The following is a 16695-nucleotide window of genomic DNA, read 5'->3' on the forward strand; positions in this document are numbered from 1 at the left end:
TCTTCTTCAGATGGAATGACACAGAGGCTAGGTGTGGGAAGTTTCTAAGCTAATTCCTTAGCTTAATAATGGAAAACCTAAGCAAATGGGGTTGCTTTCGACACTCAAGTAAATCCCGCCGTGATCTCCCTTTGTGTCCTTTATGACGTTTTATTCTTCCTGTTGTTGTTGTTGTTTTACTGGTTATGGTGTCTTTTGTGTCTAGCTTGGTTTCGTTTAAAGCTAAGGTGGAGATTTTATATATAAACAAATATGATCAATAATTTTCTCAGAATTCTCAAATTCGCCTGCGAATTTTGGCAAGCAGCGATTAATCTATTCACGGTCACATATAAATAGTGCTAAATTTGGATTTGAAGGAGCAAGATACATAAATTGTATTTAATTATCCGTCGTGAGAAAGCACTTATCCATGTCTGGAGCAGTCTAGAAAAATTGTATCTAGGGAGCTCGCGTTCTCTGAATAGCCTTGAATTTTTTAGTGAAGCTTTTGAAAGTAACTGTGCTATTTTATCTTTTGAGAAAATATGCCTTACTGAAAATGCCAGCTCTACAAAGCACTTGTCTAGTAGTGTAGTGAATTTGTAATACACATACACATGCCTGTGACGTTTGCAACTTCTTCATCCCGCTTTCGATCTGTTTCCTTTCAAATGTTTTAAACTGTTCAGTAAAGCGAAATTGAGATGAATACCCTCTGCGACCAGGGTACTTGGACCAAATTAGAAAAAAAAGTTGCAAACTCTTTCATTCAATGAGATCAGTGTTGTCTGTTTATATACTGTATTAGGCAGTGTTTCTGTTTCCCTAGATTTTATCTAAGCCCTTAAAGACGCACAATATACAAGCACGCTTTCAGTGGAAAGTTCTAGAGTGGATGAACCACGTTGTCCTCAAGCACTTAACTGAAGGACTTTCGCGCAAATTACCTCTACGCATCCTTACTGCGCGAGCAACTCATGCCGCGATATAACCCCACGTCATGCGCCGAGCGCCACACAAAGAAAAATACGTGACATGTAAGTGTTACAAGAAAGTTATCGCTGTTAGAGAAATAAACGAAACAACATAGGGACTGTTATGTTAATGAAAATAACTGTGAATCGAATTTAGTTCGTTAGTCGCACAGAAACTTTTCATAATTCTAACTACTTCGGCCTTAACGTCTTTTTGGCGGATGGTGTCGAATTTTCCACTAACAACATAGTGCTAAATGGCAATCTTTCATGGAAAATTATTATTCCAATGAAGCAAATACAAATATATACTTATATGGAAATGGAAAAAAAGTTCAGGTTTCTTAATTTCTTACCTTTGTCAGTACTCTTTTCATCGCTGCACTTGCTCTCTTTCTAGAGTTGAAATTCCCACCAGTGCATCTCCCAAAAACGCACGGAGGTCGTCGTATTTGTCGGGGGAAAGCATTCTCACCTAAACTAACTGTTTTGACAGAACTTAAAAAATTTAAAATTAGAACAAACAAAACTAAGCAAACAGTTACTCTTAGACTCGTTTTCTTCATCGTAGACCTATAACTTTTCTTCTTGTCTATGTGTTGATCGTATTGAGTGCACGCTGGTCTGTGAAAAATGAATTATTTCATCGCCAGCAGATTCGACGTCGTTTATAAGAACAAAAATTAATGCAATTATTCATTAAGCCGGTTTATTAATCGCACGTTAATGTGCGGAAGTTAATGTAGGGTTTGAAAAATTGAAAGGAAGTCAATAAGTAGCGGTGAAACCTTCCTGTCCGTGAATTAACTTTCAAGTCTTTGCGCGTGTGGAACCAGGAATAAGTATATCCCAACAGGAGCCTTTTTGGAGACAAAAAAAAAAAAAACACAGGACAGGTTTTTACACGTTTGTGATCTTGAAATGGAATTCGAAGTGCATTTTAGATTGCCGTGAGATAACTTGCTCTCGAAAGATTGACTAACTTCTACAGGACTGAACAAAATGTCAGTTCCGCGATTAGACATATATCTAATTTCGCCATATTACGTATTCACCGCCTTGCCACAATAGGCAAATAATTTGTTTAATCGGGCATCAAAGGTTTGTGATAGGCACGCGTTTCCTTGCTAACAACCCAATTTGCGCTTATAAACACGAGTCGGTCTCCAAATTGTCAACGTGTGAACTTTATCGTATTTTCCTTAACCGCCTACGGAATTCTATCATCAAAGCTTGTGGTAGGACAAATGAAAGTGTTTGCTTGGCTCTTTACGTTGTTTTTAATGAGAAGCGACCTAAAGTAAGTTAATGCTGATTAAAAGGAACAAAAGGAATCCTTCATTGACCGGCTTTGGGTCTTCGGTATCCTCAAGCGATATAAATCGAGAAATCATGAAAATGACTTCAGTTCCGAAACTTGGAATTTTAAAAAGAAACTTGATAACACGCTTCTTAAAAGCAGTTTATACAAAACAAAGTCAACTACAGGATGGAACGGCGGGGCGAAATACTAAGAAACCAAGAGTTACACCGTTTTTATGTTTGCCGGTAAATAAAAGGCTTATCAAATGGCTCTTTACTTGTTGGTTTTGCTTTGACGTTAACGCGTGGGACCATACATCAACAGGGCAATAATACGATCTAGGAGTAAACACCTACGTTAAAACGCAGGCAAACTTTAATATCTTATTTAAAAAATAAATTCTCGGAAAATATTCATACACGTTTCTCCCCTAGATGGTTTAAACAACAATACCAAAGGTGTTCTCTCTTTTCAGACTTCATTGAACGATTTTAATGTTATTTTCGTAGACAAGCAAGTTAAATTGTCGTAATATCTGAAATTCTTTCTTTTTTTTTTTAATTTTTTTGATTTATTTTGTGGTTTTTTTTTGGACCTCTTCTTTACGCCTAACTTTGCCAAATTTCTTTTCCTCTGATGGGCGATTTTCAAAACATAGCATGAGAAAACACTTGGTGGCATTGTATAAATGCATGATGTTTTTTATAACAGAATCCCATTCATAAACTTTGTGAGAATAAAAATTGCCTCTCAAAAACTGGTAGTTTCCGGCGGGCTTCATTTCATTCCGACTAATCTCTTGAATTGTGAGCTCAGTAGAAAGTTTTACAATTATTTAACTCATGAAACAAAAAAAGAAATCCGAGGTCATGGAAGAATTGTAATTTTGTTAACAGTGTTTCCGTAGTCAACTACCAAATTGCTTTGTTATACCTCCCAACTCAAATACGTTTTCCGATTGGAGGAAAAAGGTGTCACGTGTCGTGGGTCAAAACTCACTAACTCCCTGGGCAACAACAACAACGTTTGAAACAACAACATGAACTTTTGACTCGCACGTAACCAGATCGTGCTCCCTGAAACTGCGGCAAGTTTTTGAGCCAGCCGGCGTAAAGCAAAAGATCTCTTCGCAGTTTTTTTCTACTTTTGAGTTATGAGGTATAACTAAACACTTAATGACTGGCCCCGCGGGAAACAGTGAGTCTTACTTCCCCTCGACCTCAACATTGAGGGTCTGGGGGAAACAAAACTCACTGTTTCCCTTGGGGCCAGTCATTAAGTGCTTATTCAATTTACCTAGGACAAGGTGTGCCAGGATGAATGCGGACACAACACCCGAGGTCAACGTTTTGTCGCTGTGAGGTAAAGAATGAAATTCAGAGTAAAATTCAGCGTAAAGTTGACTACACATGGGATCTTTTGAGATATCTGTTGATATAATTTAAGTTGCGTACGCTTTTACCCAGTATTTAAGGTTTGTTCGTAACCAGAACGAGACGAAATGATGTCTTAAGAAAGAGGAAAAATTGTTCCTGCTGTTTGGTGAGAGTTGTACATATAATAGGTGTAAGTAGTTCTCACTACAACAGAAGACCCAACTTACATTCCAGTTTACTTGATACTTTTAGGGTTCTTCGCATCCTATTTCAAAATCGTTGAGCGAGACTTAGAAACTAGAAACTAAGACCTAGACCTAGGTCATAGACCTAGAAACTAAGGAAGGCCTCACCAGTTAGCTTTTACAATATCAAAGTAAAATGCTGTTTTTTTGTTAGGATCATTTAATTCAAGGGAATTCACCTCCAGCAAGGTAAAAACAGCTACACAGTTTCGTCACTAGGGTATATTTAGCGGGAAAAATCACAATAGCTGAGCATGATAAAAGAAGTTCCCATTTACACTGTGTTTACGCTTCACAACGAAATTAAGTCGCGCCTATGACAGGTGAAAATTAACAGCAAATTACATATATGGTATTCTTGCTACTTAACGCTCATTGAATCCGGTCTGCTTTGAGAGGTTAAATTTGAATCTCACAAATTGTAATTAATTAGATTTCATTTTCGTCTCCGTTTTACCTGCTTCTTTGTTCCATTCTTCTTGAAAACCACGAATTTGTACATTACACATTTTCTAGATTTCTGATTGGCGGGACGGAAAGGTCGCGTACAGATCTTCCGTTTCTTTGTTTCCCTTGAAATGGTTTCAAATTTTCTTGTTGAAATATAAAAGCGCAAGCTAGTTTGAATAGAGGATCGACTATTGAAAGGATAAAAACGTACATAAAATACTCTGGAATAAAATCCCCATGGTTTCGTTAAAGTTGTAAAAATACTTCAGGTAAAAAACATGGAACGTTTTGTTGTGTTTGTACATTGGGCCTACGCTGAACCTCAATCGATAAAAAAAAAATTAAGCTGCTTTCCATATTTTCACTAGCTATAAATTTAGACTTGGGACTATATATTAATAATGCTTCAAAGCAGACGATGCTCTCGAAATGTCTAGCCTCGCTTTTTAAGAACAAAATTAAAGCTGTCTTACAATTTATTGTTTCTTACTGCAACCGGAAATGAAGTGAGCGGCAGTTAGTAAAACTGACCTGATTGTGAAAATACCCAAATTTATGATTAAAAAAGCAAAAATATGTTTTGAGTCTAGAGCGTTTCAGTCGCATACTTCTAACGTACTGTTGATTTTTGAAGCTGGTGGTACATCAAAACATATTTTCCTCAAGGTAACCAACGTCGTGGAAGTCATATTGGTGCTCCAAGTCTTAAGGAGAAATAAACTTTCATTTCATTGGAGCATGCCCCGCAAAGAGATTAGTTTTACACAGCATCAGTATAAAAAATCAACAAATTGAACTTCCGTCATAGTTTTTTTTACCTCATGTCTGAAAGCTGAGAATAAAAATGACAATATAAATGATCAGCGGTTTCTTTAATTGTTATTATTATTATTATTATTATTATTATTATTAATTATTATCATTACTAGTATCTTTATTTTCACAAACTGGACCAGAGCACAAGCAAAAACCTCACCTTGTTCATATCAATTCTCGAGAACTTTAGAACTATCTTTAGAGCTAGATTTAATCTTCGATTCAAATCCCAAAAAGGAATGATATCGGTTTCCTTGCTTTTCATTGTACGCGTCAATTTTGCTCCTGATCTGCAACTTTATTAAATGAGGACAAAGCAAGATTTGTGAGAACTTCTTGTCCTCTGATCTGAAATGTTTAATTTGTTGAACAGCGCATGCAAGTCAAACATCTCTGTCAATATATCCAGTTTTGATTGATATTAAGGGGAGGTTGAGAATTTACCGAAGCAAATCTTTTCAAATGGCGCAGAACTGCAAAAATAGTTATCCTTGTATTACAAGAATTTATCTGAGAGTCTAAGCTCGTCATCTTTTGGAATCTAATAATACTGAAGAACGCTTTTGTTTCGCAAGTTTTTAGCACGGCAAGAACACCAACAATTCGTTGAATCTTGCGTTTTGTGAGGGGCAACGCTTCAACTGCAATCAATATATCCAAGAGCCATAATCGGGGACGGAGACCGTAAGCGCGAGTTTAAATCCCTTATTTGATTTGGTTTAATCTTTAAAGTCACACTAGGTGGCTCGTCACGCGCTCTTAAGTTGTCTCACGTTTCCATACGGAAATGTTGCGCTAGGCATCTATTATGTAATTCAATATAATTTAGGAAAAAAGGACTGATCAGTTTTCGCAAGCACTCGTGCTCCGAAGGAAAGAAATTACTTCTTATTAGTTAGTCATATCGAAGGAAGGAAAGGTTCCATTGATGTCAACTCTCGCCAGATCCGGCAATAACGTAAGTCTGATTTACCTGCAATATTTCTTAAGCTATTTGCTCGGCTCTAATTTCGTAAATCAATTGTTTTTAGTTTCACGATACGATACAACAATAAAGAAGGCGTTTCAAAAGAAGTTTGGTACGAAATAGGTCGTGTCTATCCGTGGATTTTGTGCGGTCCAGCTAGCGGTGGACAGGCGCCGCTATAGACAATAATTCTATTTTTAGAACAAATTGCGCCATCGCCTGCGGCACACGCGCGTACATGCTGCGAGGAATTCTGCGAATGTCGCGCGGGGGAAATGACGTCCGAAATTCCCGAAATTTTTCATGTTTTTGGCCCACAACTCAACGCGTTTACGTCTGTTGGAATTTTGCTTAATTAAGTATTTTCGTCGTAAGCTGCTCCAGTTTGAGTGAAGTAAGACCGTGTCGAATTTATGTATGTTCCACTTTAAGCTTATATATATCGCTGACCAAGTTGTGTTCCGACGGATGCTTCTTTTACATGAGCTGTACATTACCCCACTTTAAATTTCACATATGTTGAAGATTAACAGCTTTTCCATTACACAGCAAAACACTAGCTGGATATATTTAGATATAGCAGAGCTTCAGGACTTCATGGTTTCCTAGCTCCTCTTACCACACGCCTGTAAAAAGCTTGACCACATTTTCTTGTTGTCTCATAGTCATCATTCCCCAGCCAAAGGTTACCAGTTAAAACTGTACTTAGTAAATTGTGAGGTTCAGTTAGTTTCACTCCTTACACTGGTTTCTCCCGTCAAATGACGAGACCATTTTAGCCAAGGAAAGCCATCAGTGTAATCCATTAGAATCAGACAATTATTGGCTGTATTGATTACACTCTAAGTACCAGGTTGGGTAGGAAACAATGAAATGTAGTTTTCAATGTCAACATGACCTAAAAACACTTCTCCAGATTCATTGAATTCTAGTAAGACCAATTTGTTTCAGTAATTCTTGGCGGGTGTCATTCAGATGACCAAAAATCTCATCCTTACTTAAAATTGGATTGATGCCAATGGGCCCTTCCAATTTTTTCCCCCACTTGTTTCTCTGTACATTTTGTGTTTCTTTTTGCCAATCGTAAGTGACCTCACAATTCCACAAGAAAATTCCGTAAATGCCGAGTGCTGTTTTCTAAAAACACAAGGCATAACAACATCCTTGAAAAAAGAACCATGGTCAATTTCGAGGGGCTAGTCGCAAGAATAAGGTTTGTTCTTTTGAACTATTTCAGTTAACACTTGCCTCTGATTATAGAAACCAGTGCTTGGTGAGGGCTCTGGACAAAACAGCGCTTGAAGTTCTGGGTAGTGCATGGACAGTTCATTTCTGAACTTGCATAATTTGCTGTGAAAATCGCGAGTTCCAACAGTTCCGTGCGGTACAAAGTCGACGGGTGACACAATTTTGGCAATCCTTGGTAAAACTAAATCCACAAGTTCTTCATCGTTCAGACAGTTCAGCAGCTCGCTGACCCTTTGCTTCCTTGAATAAGGATTACTCTCGTCTAGAAATTTTTCTGCGCATTGTCTAAATGAAACCCGTTTCCGGGAGGTTGGCAAGCTACCCGGTTTGTGCTCCGAACAAAGACGAAGATGTTCGTTTAAACTCTTTTTTTTTGTAAAATCTACCAGTTTTGAAATGGGCAATGAAGACGAATTACTGACTCGGCGTTAAGCACATTTTCCTTAGCTCGACAAGACATCCAAACAAACAATAAAAAGCCATAATAAAAACAATTAGCCGGCAAAAGAAACAATACTTAAGTACTTTAAATGTTGGATGTCGCCGCGTCAAAATGCCCGCAAGAATTGTGCCACCCGCGACAATGGAACTGACTTCGAGAGAGCAACGAAGGCTCCATCAAAACTTCTTTAAAATCAGCAAACAAAAAAATAAAATTAAGACAAACACACCATTCCCAAAAATCAATAACAGCTTTACCTACGAGTAACATTTACTGTTGATAAAGCCAATGTCCAGTACATAACAAAGAAATGAACAAGCTAACTTCATACAACGCAGGAGTACATCGAGCTTACGTTTTGGATTGTCTGCAACGCTCCTCGCCAAAAGCTGTCAAAGCATTCAACAACGCAGAGTTTCTCTTCTTGGCAATAACTGCATTGTACAAGCTACCCAGTGACGAGTCTTCTCACTCGTTGATGGCGAAGTATTTTTAAAACATCGAGCTCACATCACGCCGACCAGCCGCCATGATTCGAAAACAGATTAAATTGGTGCGCGCATTTGTTTATGGGATACGGCATTAAAATTTCTTTCCCCAGGCCCCCGCAATGACGTCACAGATCACCTGGATCCGTTAATTAATCTACTCAGTCTATCCCAGACTTCCTGAAACGCTGGGTTAGCTCCCAGTCTCTCCGATGACTCCGAGATAGACGGAGAATAAGCCAGCACTCCTGTTACAAGTGGTAAATACCGATGTATTAGCAATCTGTTTCCCACAGTTATCCGCTGGTCGAGTCAACAATAAAGTAAATCCAGAAAATCAGGTTGATGATGAGAAATGTCAGTGGAAACAGAACTCTACTGCGGCTGTCAATCTTCTGTACATTGACATCTTGATCGGAAAATGCCTTGATTTTTTCGCGCAGGGAAGACACTTGTCTTTGTAAGTATTTTGTTTTTGGATCACTGCTTTCCGTTTGACCTTTGTACCCGGCGTCACTCTGAAACGATAAAATGTCACGCTCAAAACAAGTACCAACTAGTAACATAAATGATAAAAGATAAAATATAGTATAAGTTGTACGTAGTTTTTTGTCTATTAATCCGAAGAACCAATAATAGCTTTCTGATCTTAGGAACAGTTACCGACAAATCATGGTCTCTTGTTTACGACGGTACTTCATGCTAAAATAATTGACCATTTTGTTTTCTTAATTAAATGTCGACCAAGACAAAGTAACTTTCTACATATCATACAAAAACAAGAGATGTTTTTTACCTTGATAATCTCTTGCCGAAAATATATACCCACTGAAATTTTCTTGAATTTAAATCTAAATTTCCTGAGCAAAACATTAACACTGCTCATGATCAAGCTATTTTCAAAAGACCCGAGAAACACTGGACTTTCTGTGTCCAATTTACCTTGTGAACTATATAGGCAAATCAGACCATTAGCAATAATCGGCCTATAGACCATTTTTAGTGTGATGGTACTATGGCATATATGGGAACGATAATGCCAATTTGTAGCGTGAAAAATAGTTTTACAATGGAAACAATGTATTTGTATCGAAAAGCTCATTTTAGTCAAGGTTTATTCTTCCACACTAATATTACAAAATCATATGATCTGCCAAAAATGCTCATATCCAATGAAATGAATGCACACCATACCCCGCGTTCCACGTCGATAGATCTCAGAGCGTTATTACGTTTCTCTCGCTTTCTTGCCTCTAAGCTTTCGTGGAAGTTAATTACAGCGAACTCTACCAGTGCCCCAAACACATACACGAGGCACAACATCAATATCCAGTCACTGTACTTTGTGTATGTCACTCGTGGCAGAGAATTCCGCACTGCCGCAGTCAAGGTGATCATGGTAAGAACCTGCTAAAAGAACTAAGTTTTACACGAGCATAATAAAATGAAATCGGTCATACATACGTCATCATGATGTGTTTATTTGCTGGACTATGATAAACTAATGCTTCAAGTTGAAGTTTCTTCGAAATCAGGTGAAGTGGGAAGGCAGTGACCACTTTGAGGAAAGGTGTGTAATTTAATATGATTGGTATTTCATTTGCGAAACAAGTTTCAATTATCGTTTAGAACCCAAAGTACCCATTAACTAACCAATAAACTTAGTATTTCCATTGATTGTATTACCACGTTATCACTTTTCAATTAGTCTAAAATGGACTGTAAATTATGAACAGTTTGCACGCTGACCTGTACTGTTTGTTTGTTTGTTTGTTTGTTTGTTTGTTTGTTGTTTATACTGGTCAATGCGTTGAGCTACACCTACAATCCTGGCCAAAAGTCCTTGGCACACATTTCAAAATGCCAACTGGTGGAGCATTATTTTGAAGTGGAAAGCCCGATATTCAGGCCCCTCTCGCCCAAAGTAGTGCCGGAATAGTGGGTCTATTTTGGATGAATCAACATCAGCATTGTGTTGGGGTTTGGGGAGGGGGAGGAGGAGGGGATCAGAGAGATCGAATGTTGATAAAAGTTCCGAGACTTTTGATCAGGATTGTAGCCAGCACTCTCGGACGAAGACTACAGGATAATCGAGATCTCAATCGTGCATTAAGTTGATTGTATTAAAGAGCCCGACCGTTGTGATGCAGAGGGCCACTCTTGCCGGTGCTGCTTTGTAGTTGATCCAAAAGGAAACCCAGGACAAGGCCACGATCATGATGGACGGGATGTACGTCTCCGTTATGAACAGACTTAGTCTCCTTTTGAACGTGAACATCAAACTGAGTCTCGAAAAGTTCCCTAAACAATTGATAACATCAACAACAATGCTTTATCTACTCTAGACACTTAATACACATTTGCAAAGAAAATTACAGTCACTTACAATAACTTAGGGAAAAGATATGTGCTTAAAGTCGAGCCAGGGGGATAAATGAACCCGTGCGGTTTCCGAGTTATCCCCTAACTATGCCCTCATAGAGTCATAGTTAGCCTTAATATAAGAGCATGCAAAGTGGAATGCCTAGATCTGTTGTGCAAGTACCTCTTCCTATCGGAGTTTGAGTTGTAAGTTACCGACCGAGCTTTTTCCCGCTCAATTTATTGCTCAAGCGCGAAGCACGCGTGCCATAAAGTCGAAGGCCAGGGAAAAAAGAGGATCCTTAACTTAAAGAAGGGACCAATTAGAAGAGGTGCCATTGGTAGCCATTTTATGGCTACTTCACCATTTGGGAACCATTTTTCACGATTTAATTTAATTGTGATTGAATTGGACTTCTGATTCTTGGAAAAGCAAATTAAACTTTGAAATACCTGACCTAAATGCGTGTGGTTTTGCCTTGATACTTTTTTTTGGTTTGTTTTCTTTTCATGCTGACGCTGAACGTCATTCAAATATCAGCAAATATTATTTATCGACCAACAATTCTTTCCTGTTTTGCTACCATCTTCCTGGAAAAGCATTCCGATTAATTTTTTTTACAAATGCCAGTATTTACCTACGGAGTAGGTATTAGTTTTTTCAGATGCTTCGATACCGACTAGATCCATTTGTGGAAGGGAGATATCTGTGGATGTTTCCACAGACTTCACGTGACCTCGTTTCCAGGTGTACTTGGCATCGGTTTCCGAATAGGAATCTGATCGACGTTAAAAAAATGATAACACAAAATTCGTTAATACTACTGGGATGAAAACTGAAAAAGGAAACACATCTACAAATATATTACTTTTTCTTAGTAACATTACCATTCTGCCGTTAATTCTTGTAAATACGTATATATTTTGATGATCTTTTTTCTCACGTAGTTTGAAGTCATAATTGCATATAAATCAATTCTTGTTTTATGCTCCCAATATAACATTAACTTACAGCTCATAATGTTCAGCACACATCTCTGAGTGTCCATGGGATACTTGCGTAGGTTCATGCGGCAAACTCCTGTCAATGAAATCCTAAAAAACATGCGAAGCTATTTTTTATTAGTGGAGGTAATATATCAAACACTAAAGACCGTGTTTGACCACATTTCCAAACAATGAGGAGAAAATTGAAAATGCGACGCGTAGCGGAGTATTTTTGACGAAGTTCAAGGTGTTTGGAAAAGTGGTCAAACACTTTTTTTCGTGTTTGATATATCTTCTCAATCGAAACTAAAAAGTCGTGAAAATTCGTTCTAAAACCGTTATGCTCATGATTTCCTTTATTTTAACTCAATGAATTATTAAGGAGATTGAGAAGAGGTATTAATTAAAAATCATTCTTGAAAACTCGAAATTCTTGGCTGACTTACATTTTGCTTACTATAGACTAAGAGTATCGATAAAAGCAGAGGTATATTCTGGCTATATAAGACGGGTGTCATCAGCTCTCTCTTCAAACATGTTCGTTGTTTGTCCCCTGGTTAGTGCTGCTTACCTTATACTAAAGAAAACTGTTCCATTAGGCAAAAATATGAGCACATAGTTTTTCTTGGTAACTTCGTGAAAGCTTGACTTCTTCTCACTGTTGAAGTATGTATCTGGAATCCAAATTTTATCCAGTATGTCTCCCTGTGCAACAATCTGATTTGAGCCGTTGAACCTAAGCCGGGGATCTTCCCAAGTTTGCCGCAGATATATTGTCATCCTGTAATCCTAGGTTTAATAAATGAAAATAGGTTGGTGAGAAAACATTTATGTTCCTTTGGTTGGAAGTCATCGTTCGCGAATAGTAAAAGGTGTGCAGAGGAGGGCGAAACGTGAGCCACCAATCAAGGCGTGCTGCACTGCATCCAGGGAGGAGGGGGGGGGGGGTAGCAGGACAGGGTAATGGAATAAAGGAGGAGAGGTTTATTAATTTCACGAGAAGGAGGAAGGGAAGAACGCTAAGGAGAGGAAAGAGTAAGAGAAGGAGAAATAGGAGCGGATGACGGGGGGGAGGGGGGGAATAGGGTGAAGGAGGAGCAGAATGTTAATAATTACACTTTTTTTGAGTCATTGAGCTCCTCCACTCTAAGTCCATTACGCCAACAAGATTTGGTTTGGTCGTTGCCCGGAACTTCGTCTAGCTATGCTTCGAAACTTTCTTTTTCTTTTTCTCAACCAAACTCGTGAGCTCCCATTTTTTTCTTCGAGTATCAACACCAAGAGTTTTACTAACTTCTGCATGCAGTTGAGGCTTTTCAGCTTTGATAACAAAAAATATGTGTATATTTCTGTAAAGCTCATGAAACCAAGAACAGATACGCCCTAGGCCTTACCATGTTGGTAACAGAAATTTCTCCTATGTCTACGACGTACACGTCGATATACACGGTGACCGGTCTTCCTGAAAAGTAAAAAAACACACAGCACCGTTTTTGATGTGTGGACGATTTTACATGACAGAATGCACCAGGAATGTGGGGGAAGAAATACCCCAGACCTGCTACTCAGAATTTCGAAATGGCTCATGGTACTGAGACGTTCAGTAGCTAGCTCTGGTCGTTCATCCATCACCAGAAGTTTAATGTGTCAGCTGTTTTTCTGCGTCACTTTTCGTTGTCATAGTAACCTCTTCTTTACTCAAGGCTGAGCCAAACTTCATTTTTGTTTTCACCGAATACTTTTTTTTCAATTTTCTACAACAGAATTGAACTACCACCTTTTGCATTTCATTATCACTTTGGATTTGCTTTCCAAAAATCCATGTAAGAATGAAATCCAAGATGGCGGATTCAAGATGACGGACTTGATGACGTCAAGTGTCGTCACAAGACACATGACCGACCATAACTATCTCATCTCGTAAAACAGGCAGATGATTGCTTATCAAAAGCATAATTTCTATTTGTGTAATTACAACGAAAACTCAAAGGAGTTCCATTGTTCAAAGGAGTGTGTAATTTGTATATGTGATAGGACTACATGCTGCCCAATTTGGAAAGATAATTGGATGAGAAAAATGCCGAGGACTGCCAAATTGGAAGAGGCCGTAGGGATTTTTCTCTTCCAATTATGTTCAAATTGGCCAAGCATGTAGTCCTGTTACCTATTAATTATATAGCATCCAAAAACAGATGAACAAGGCAAATATTTGACCTTTTAAAGTACAGTAAAATTTGAAAATAGATATTTCTTTGAAAATCTGATGTTTATTGCAATCACACTTGAATCAATCACCTACATGCAGCATCATATTGGAGAAAACAGGAAAATACAAAACTAATTTCTTGTAACATAATAACGCTTTTGCAGAGTGCTTTCTAATTTCGCCAGACTGCCACTTGCGGTCTCGTGGTATGCTGTAACTCTTGCCGTTGTTCTTTAGATGGCGGTCTAAGAAGTCTTGCGTAACAGCAAGGCTATCTGGCTTGTATTCATCTCCGTTTTGCTTTCTTATCTCTGCATAAAATCGGCAAAGAACATCGTCATTCTCGTCTTCGGGAATCTCCTCAAGCTTTCTCAATTCGCTTCGCTCAGCTCGTCACAGGTCAAACACTTTAACCCGGGTTTTTGTGCTTCTTTGTGTGTTCTTTTTCTGATTATTCTCCCTCGTCTCGTGTAAATCAGTAGCATCTATCTCTGGAAACCTAGACTCCATTTGAAAGTTTGGGACGTCAAAAAGGTGGAGAGAAAAGTTTGGAAATTCCGCCATTATCAAAACATAATAAAACTTAGCGAGCTACAATCGCTCGCTGAAGTTTGATGGCAGTGATAATAGCTGCAACCTAATTGGAAAATACTCGGTTCTTTTATTTATCTTGACATTTTATTAGTTGATAAAATGTATCCAGATTTTTCTCAAATTGGACCATTTGTTCAAAGCTAAACTAAACGTTCGAGCAAAAACTATGCTATTTATTTTAAATTTGGACAGTTGGCAAGAATTAATAGAAATAGATCCGTTGGCAATATTGGATTTTGATCCAGCTATATATTTAGGGAACGTAAAATAGATAAATCACCCATCCTTAAAAAAAATAATAAGTTTCTGTGTTTACCTCCAAATTTTGGCCGCAGACGTTTGTCATAATTCTTCAACAACATATTCAAGGTCGCTGTGGCATTTCTCGTTCTCGCTTCCTCTGTTGCATGCCTAATTTGGTACCAGCAGGAACAAATGGTTAAAATAGATATAACGCCTACCACCATAACAAATAAATTCAGTTTCCCCCAATTTCGCGCTAACAACTGAAAACATGTTCAGTTTTCAGCTTTGTAAGCACTTTTGTGTAAAACGCCAAGTAAAGAAACAAGCAATCCAGAACACAGGAACAGGCGACGAAAGAAACAAATGCCAAATCATTAGTTTCATCTCATTTTTGGACATTTCTGTTCAGTTTTCACACTCTGGGTCAAAATAAGGAATTCACAAGAAATGTGACTTCATTTTAACAAGATTATATTCTCTTCGAAATGCAGTTTGATCGAAAGGTATACTGGATAGATTTCAGGCGAAAATATGAATACTCTTATTAAACCTCTCGAAAGTGGCTTTTCAGGAAACATTACGAATGAGAAAATCTGGGGCAGGTATTTGATCATCTTGCGATCGAGTACAAAAGATTTTTTCTGGTTCTAACAGACCTTTATTCACTGCTTTAAGGCAGGGGTTAACATGAAGGCCATATTTTTGCTGGGTATTATGGTTTGAATGCAAATATCTCGTTCACGTTTCAAGCAGTGAAAAATCTCTCTGCTCAATTCACATAGCTACGTTTTGGGCTGTTTTGTAAATTTTTTGGTGTTTTTTGGGTATATTTGGTGATAAATAGTTTTTCTTAAAAGATTAGTAAAATTTATGGGAATAGGAAATTTTCAAGATTTGATGTTGTTTTAAATTAGAATTTGAAGTTAGAAATTGGTAGACGTACTGGTGGTGTTCCAAACCCCTTTTTATCCTTTTAATCCCTCTTTAAACTTCCTAAAATTTCACTTAAATTCATGTGTACCCCCGCCTTAATATGCGTTCGTTTTAACTGACCGTAATGACGCGTAGAGATTTACTTGTACTGGAAAGAAAAGGGCAACATTCAAATCTGCTGAAATATTTGTTCAAATTGAAGAGGAAGGGTGACAAACTGCCACCTCATGGACAGGAGGATGTATAATTTGACTAGATTACAACACACTATTAGCGGCCAGTTTAACAACGAAATAATGCGAATCTGTTAAACCAATTGCAATAATCGCTATATCGATCAATGCATGTGTCTTGTTGCTGTTACGCGATTTGCGATAAAAATACAGAGAAAGTACACTTACTCTTTAATATCTTCATCCGTTTGTGTTGCTGAGCCCGGAGCTAGAGAGCAGAGGGAACAAGCCAAGACAATTGCTTGGAGTATCATCTAGGAGTTGTCACTGCATCCGAACCTACAAAACGAAAATTAAAACCGGTATAGGATGTAAATCAAATATCAAGAGATTGTTCATCAAAAATGGATAGCGTTATCCCTGCCATTATGCGGTTTCATTGGCATCAGTAGTCTCTGGCGGTATTTTTTTTTCCAATTAAGGTTTTGAAAAATCTTGTCATAGAGGTGAAAGGGGCTGATATTTAAACGACACAAAACAAATGGCTTAGTCTATTAACAGCGATTTCATATTCTTAAAAGTACCACTGTCAATATGTTTGGCTTTAGCAAATTAAAATTAATTTTGATTCTTTTTGATTGATAAAATATTCATTTTATCTCTTTCCATTTTTACTCTTCGGATGGGATTGGGGACTGGTCTGGTCGCATTCGTTTGCTTACGCCTGATAAGCAAGTTCGACAAACAATTCATATTCACTGTTCTGACATAAATATGGCCACTGGGGTGGCGTTTATTTCTCTCAGCTAAGTTTATCAAAAATTACAAGTATTTGATGATACTTTCAGCAAAGGTGGGGAACGAAAAAACCGCCACGAGCCACAGACTGTGGCAGACACTCGAA

The 16695-nt window shown here is 38.0% G+C and overlaps 1 protein-coding gene across 1 annotated transcript; it reads right to left on the reverse strand.

The window, feature by feature from the left end:
* Positions 1 to 8034: 8034 nt before the first annotated feature.
* On the reverse strand, positions 8035 to 16302 carry LOC110045966 (gamma-aminobutyric acid receptor subunit beta-3-like). The gene is made up of 9 exons (XM_020751627.2): positions 16020 to 16302; positions 14756 to 14850; positions 13034 to 13101; positions 12211 to 12428; positions 11665 to 11747; positions 11291 to 11431; positions 10429 to 10592; positions 9486 to 9698; positions 8035 to 8809 (listed from the first exon to the last, which is right to left on the reverse strand). Exons 1-9 carry the CDS (start codon positions 16103 to 16105, stop codon positions 8588 to 8590), a joined length of 1290 nt encoding a protein of 429 aa, XP_020607286.2. The 5' UTR covers positions 16106 to 16302; the 3' UTR covers positions 8035 to 8587.
* Between the last annotated feature and the right edge of the window lie 393 nt (positions 16303 to 16695).

The sequence above is a fragment of the Orbicella faveolata genome, unplaced genomic scaffold (assembly GCF_042242905.1).
Source record: "Orbicella faveolata isolate gen_17 unplaced genomic scaffold, um_ofav_v1 contig_12, whole genome shotgun sequence".
Classification (NCBI taxonomy): domain Eukaryota; kingdom Metazoa; phylum Cnidaria; class Anthozoa; order Scleractinia; family Merulinidae; genus Orbicella; species Orbicella faveolata.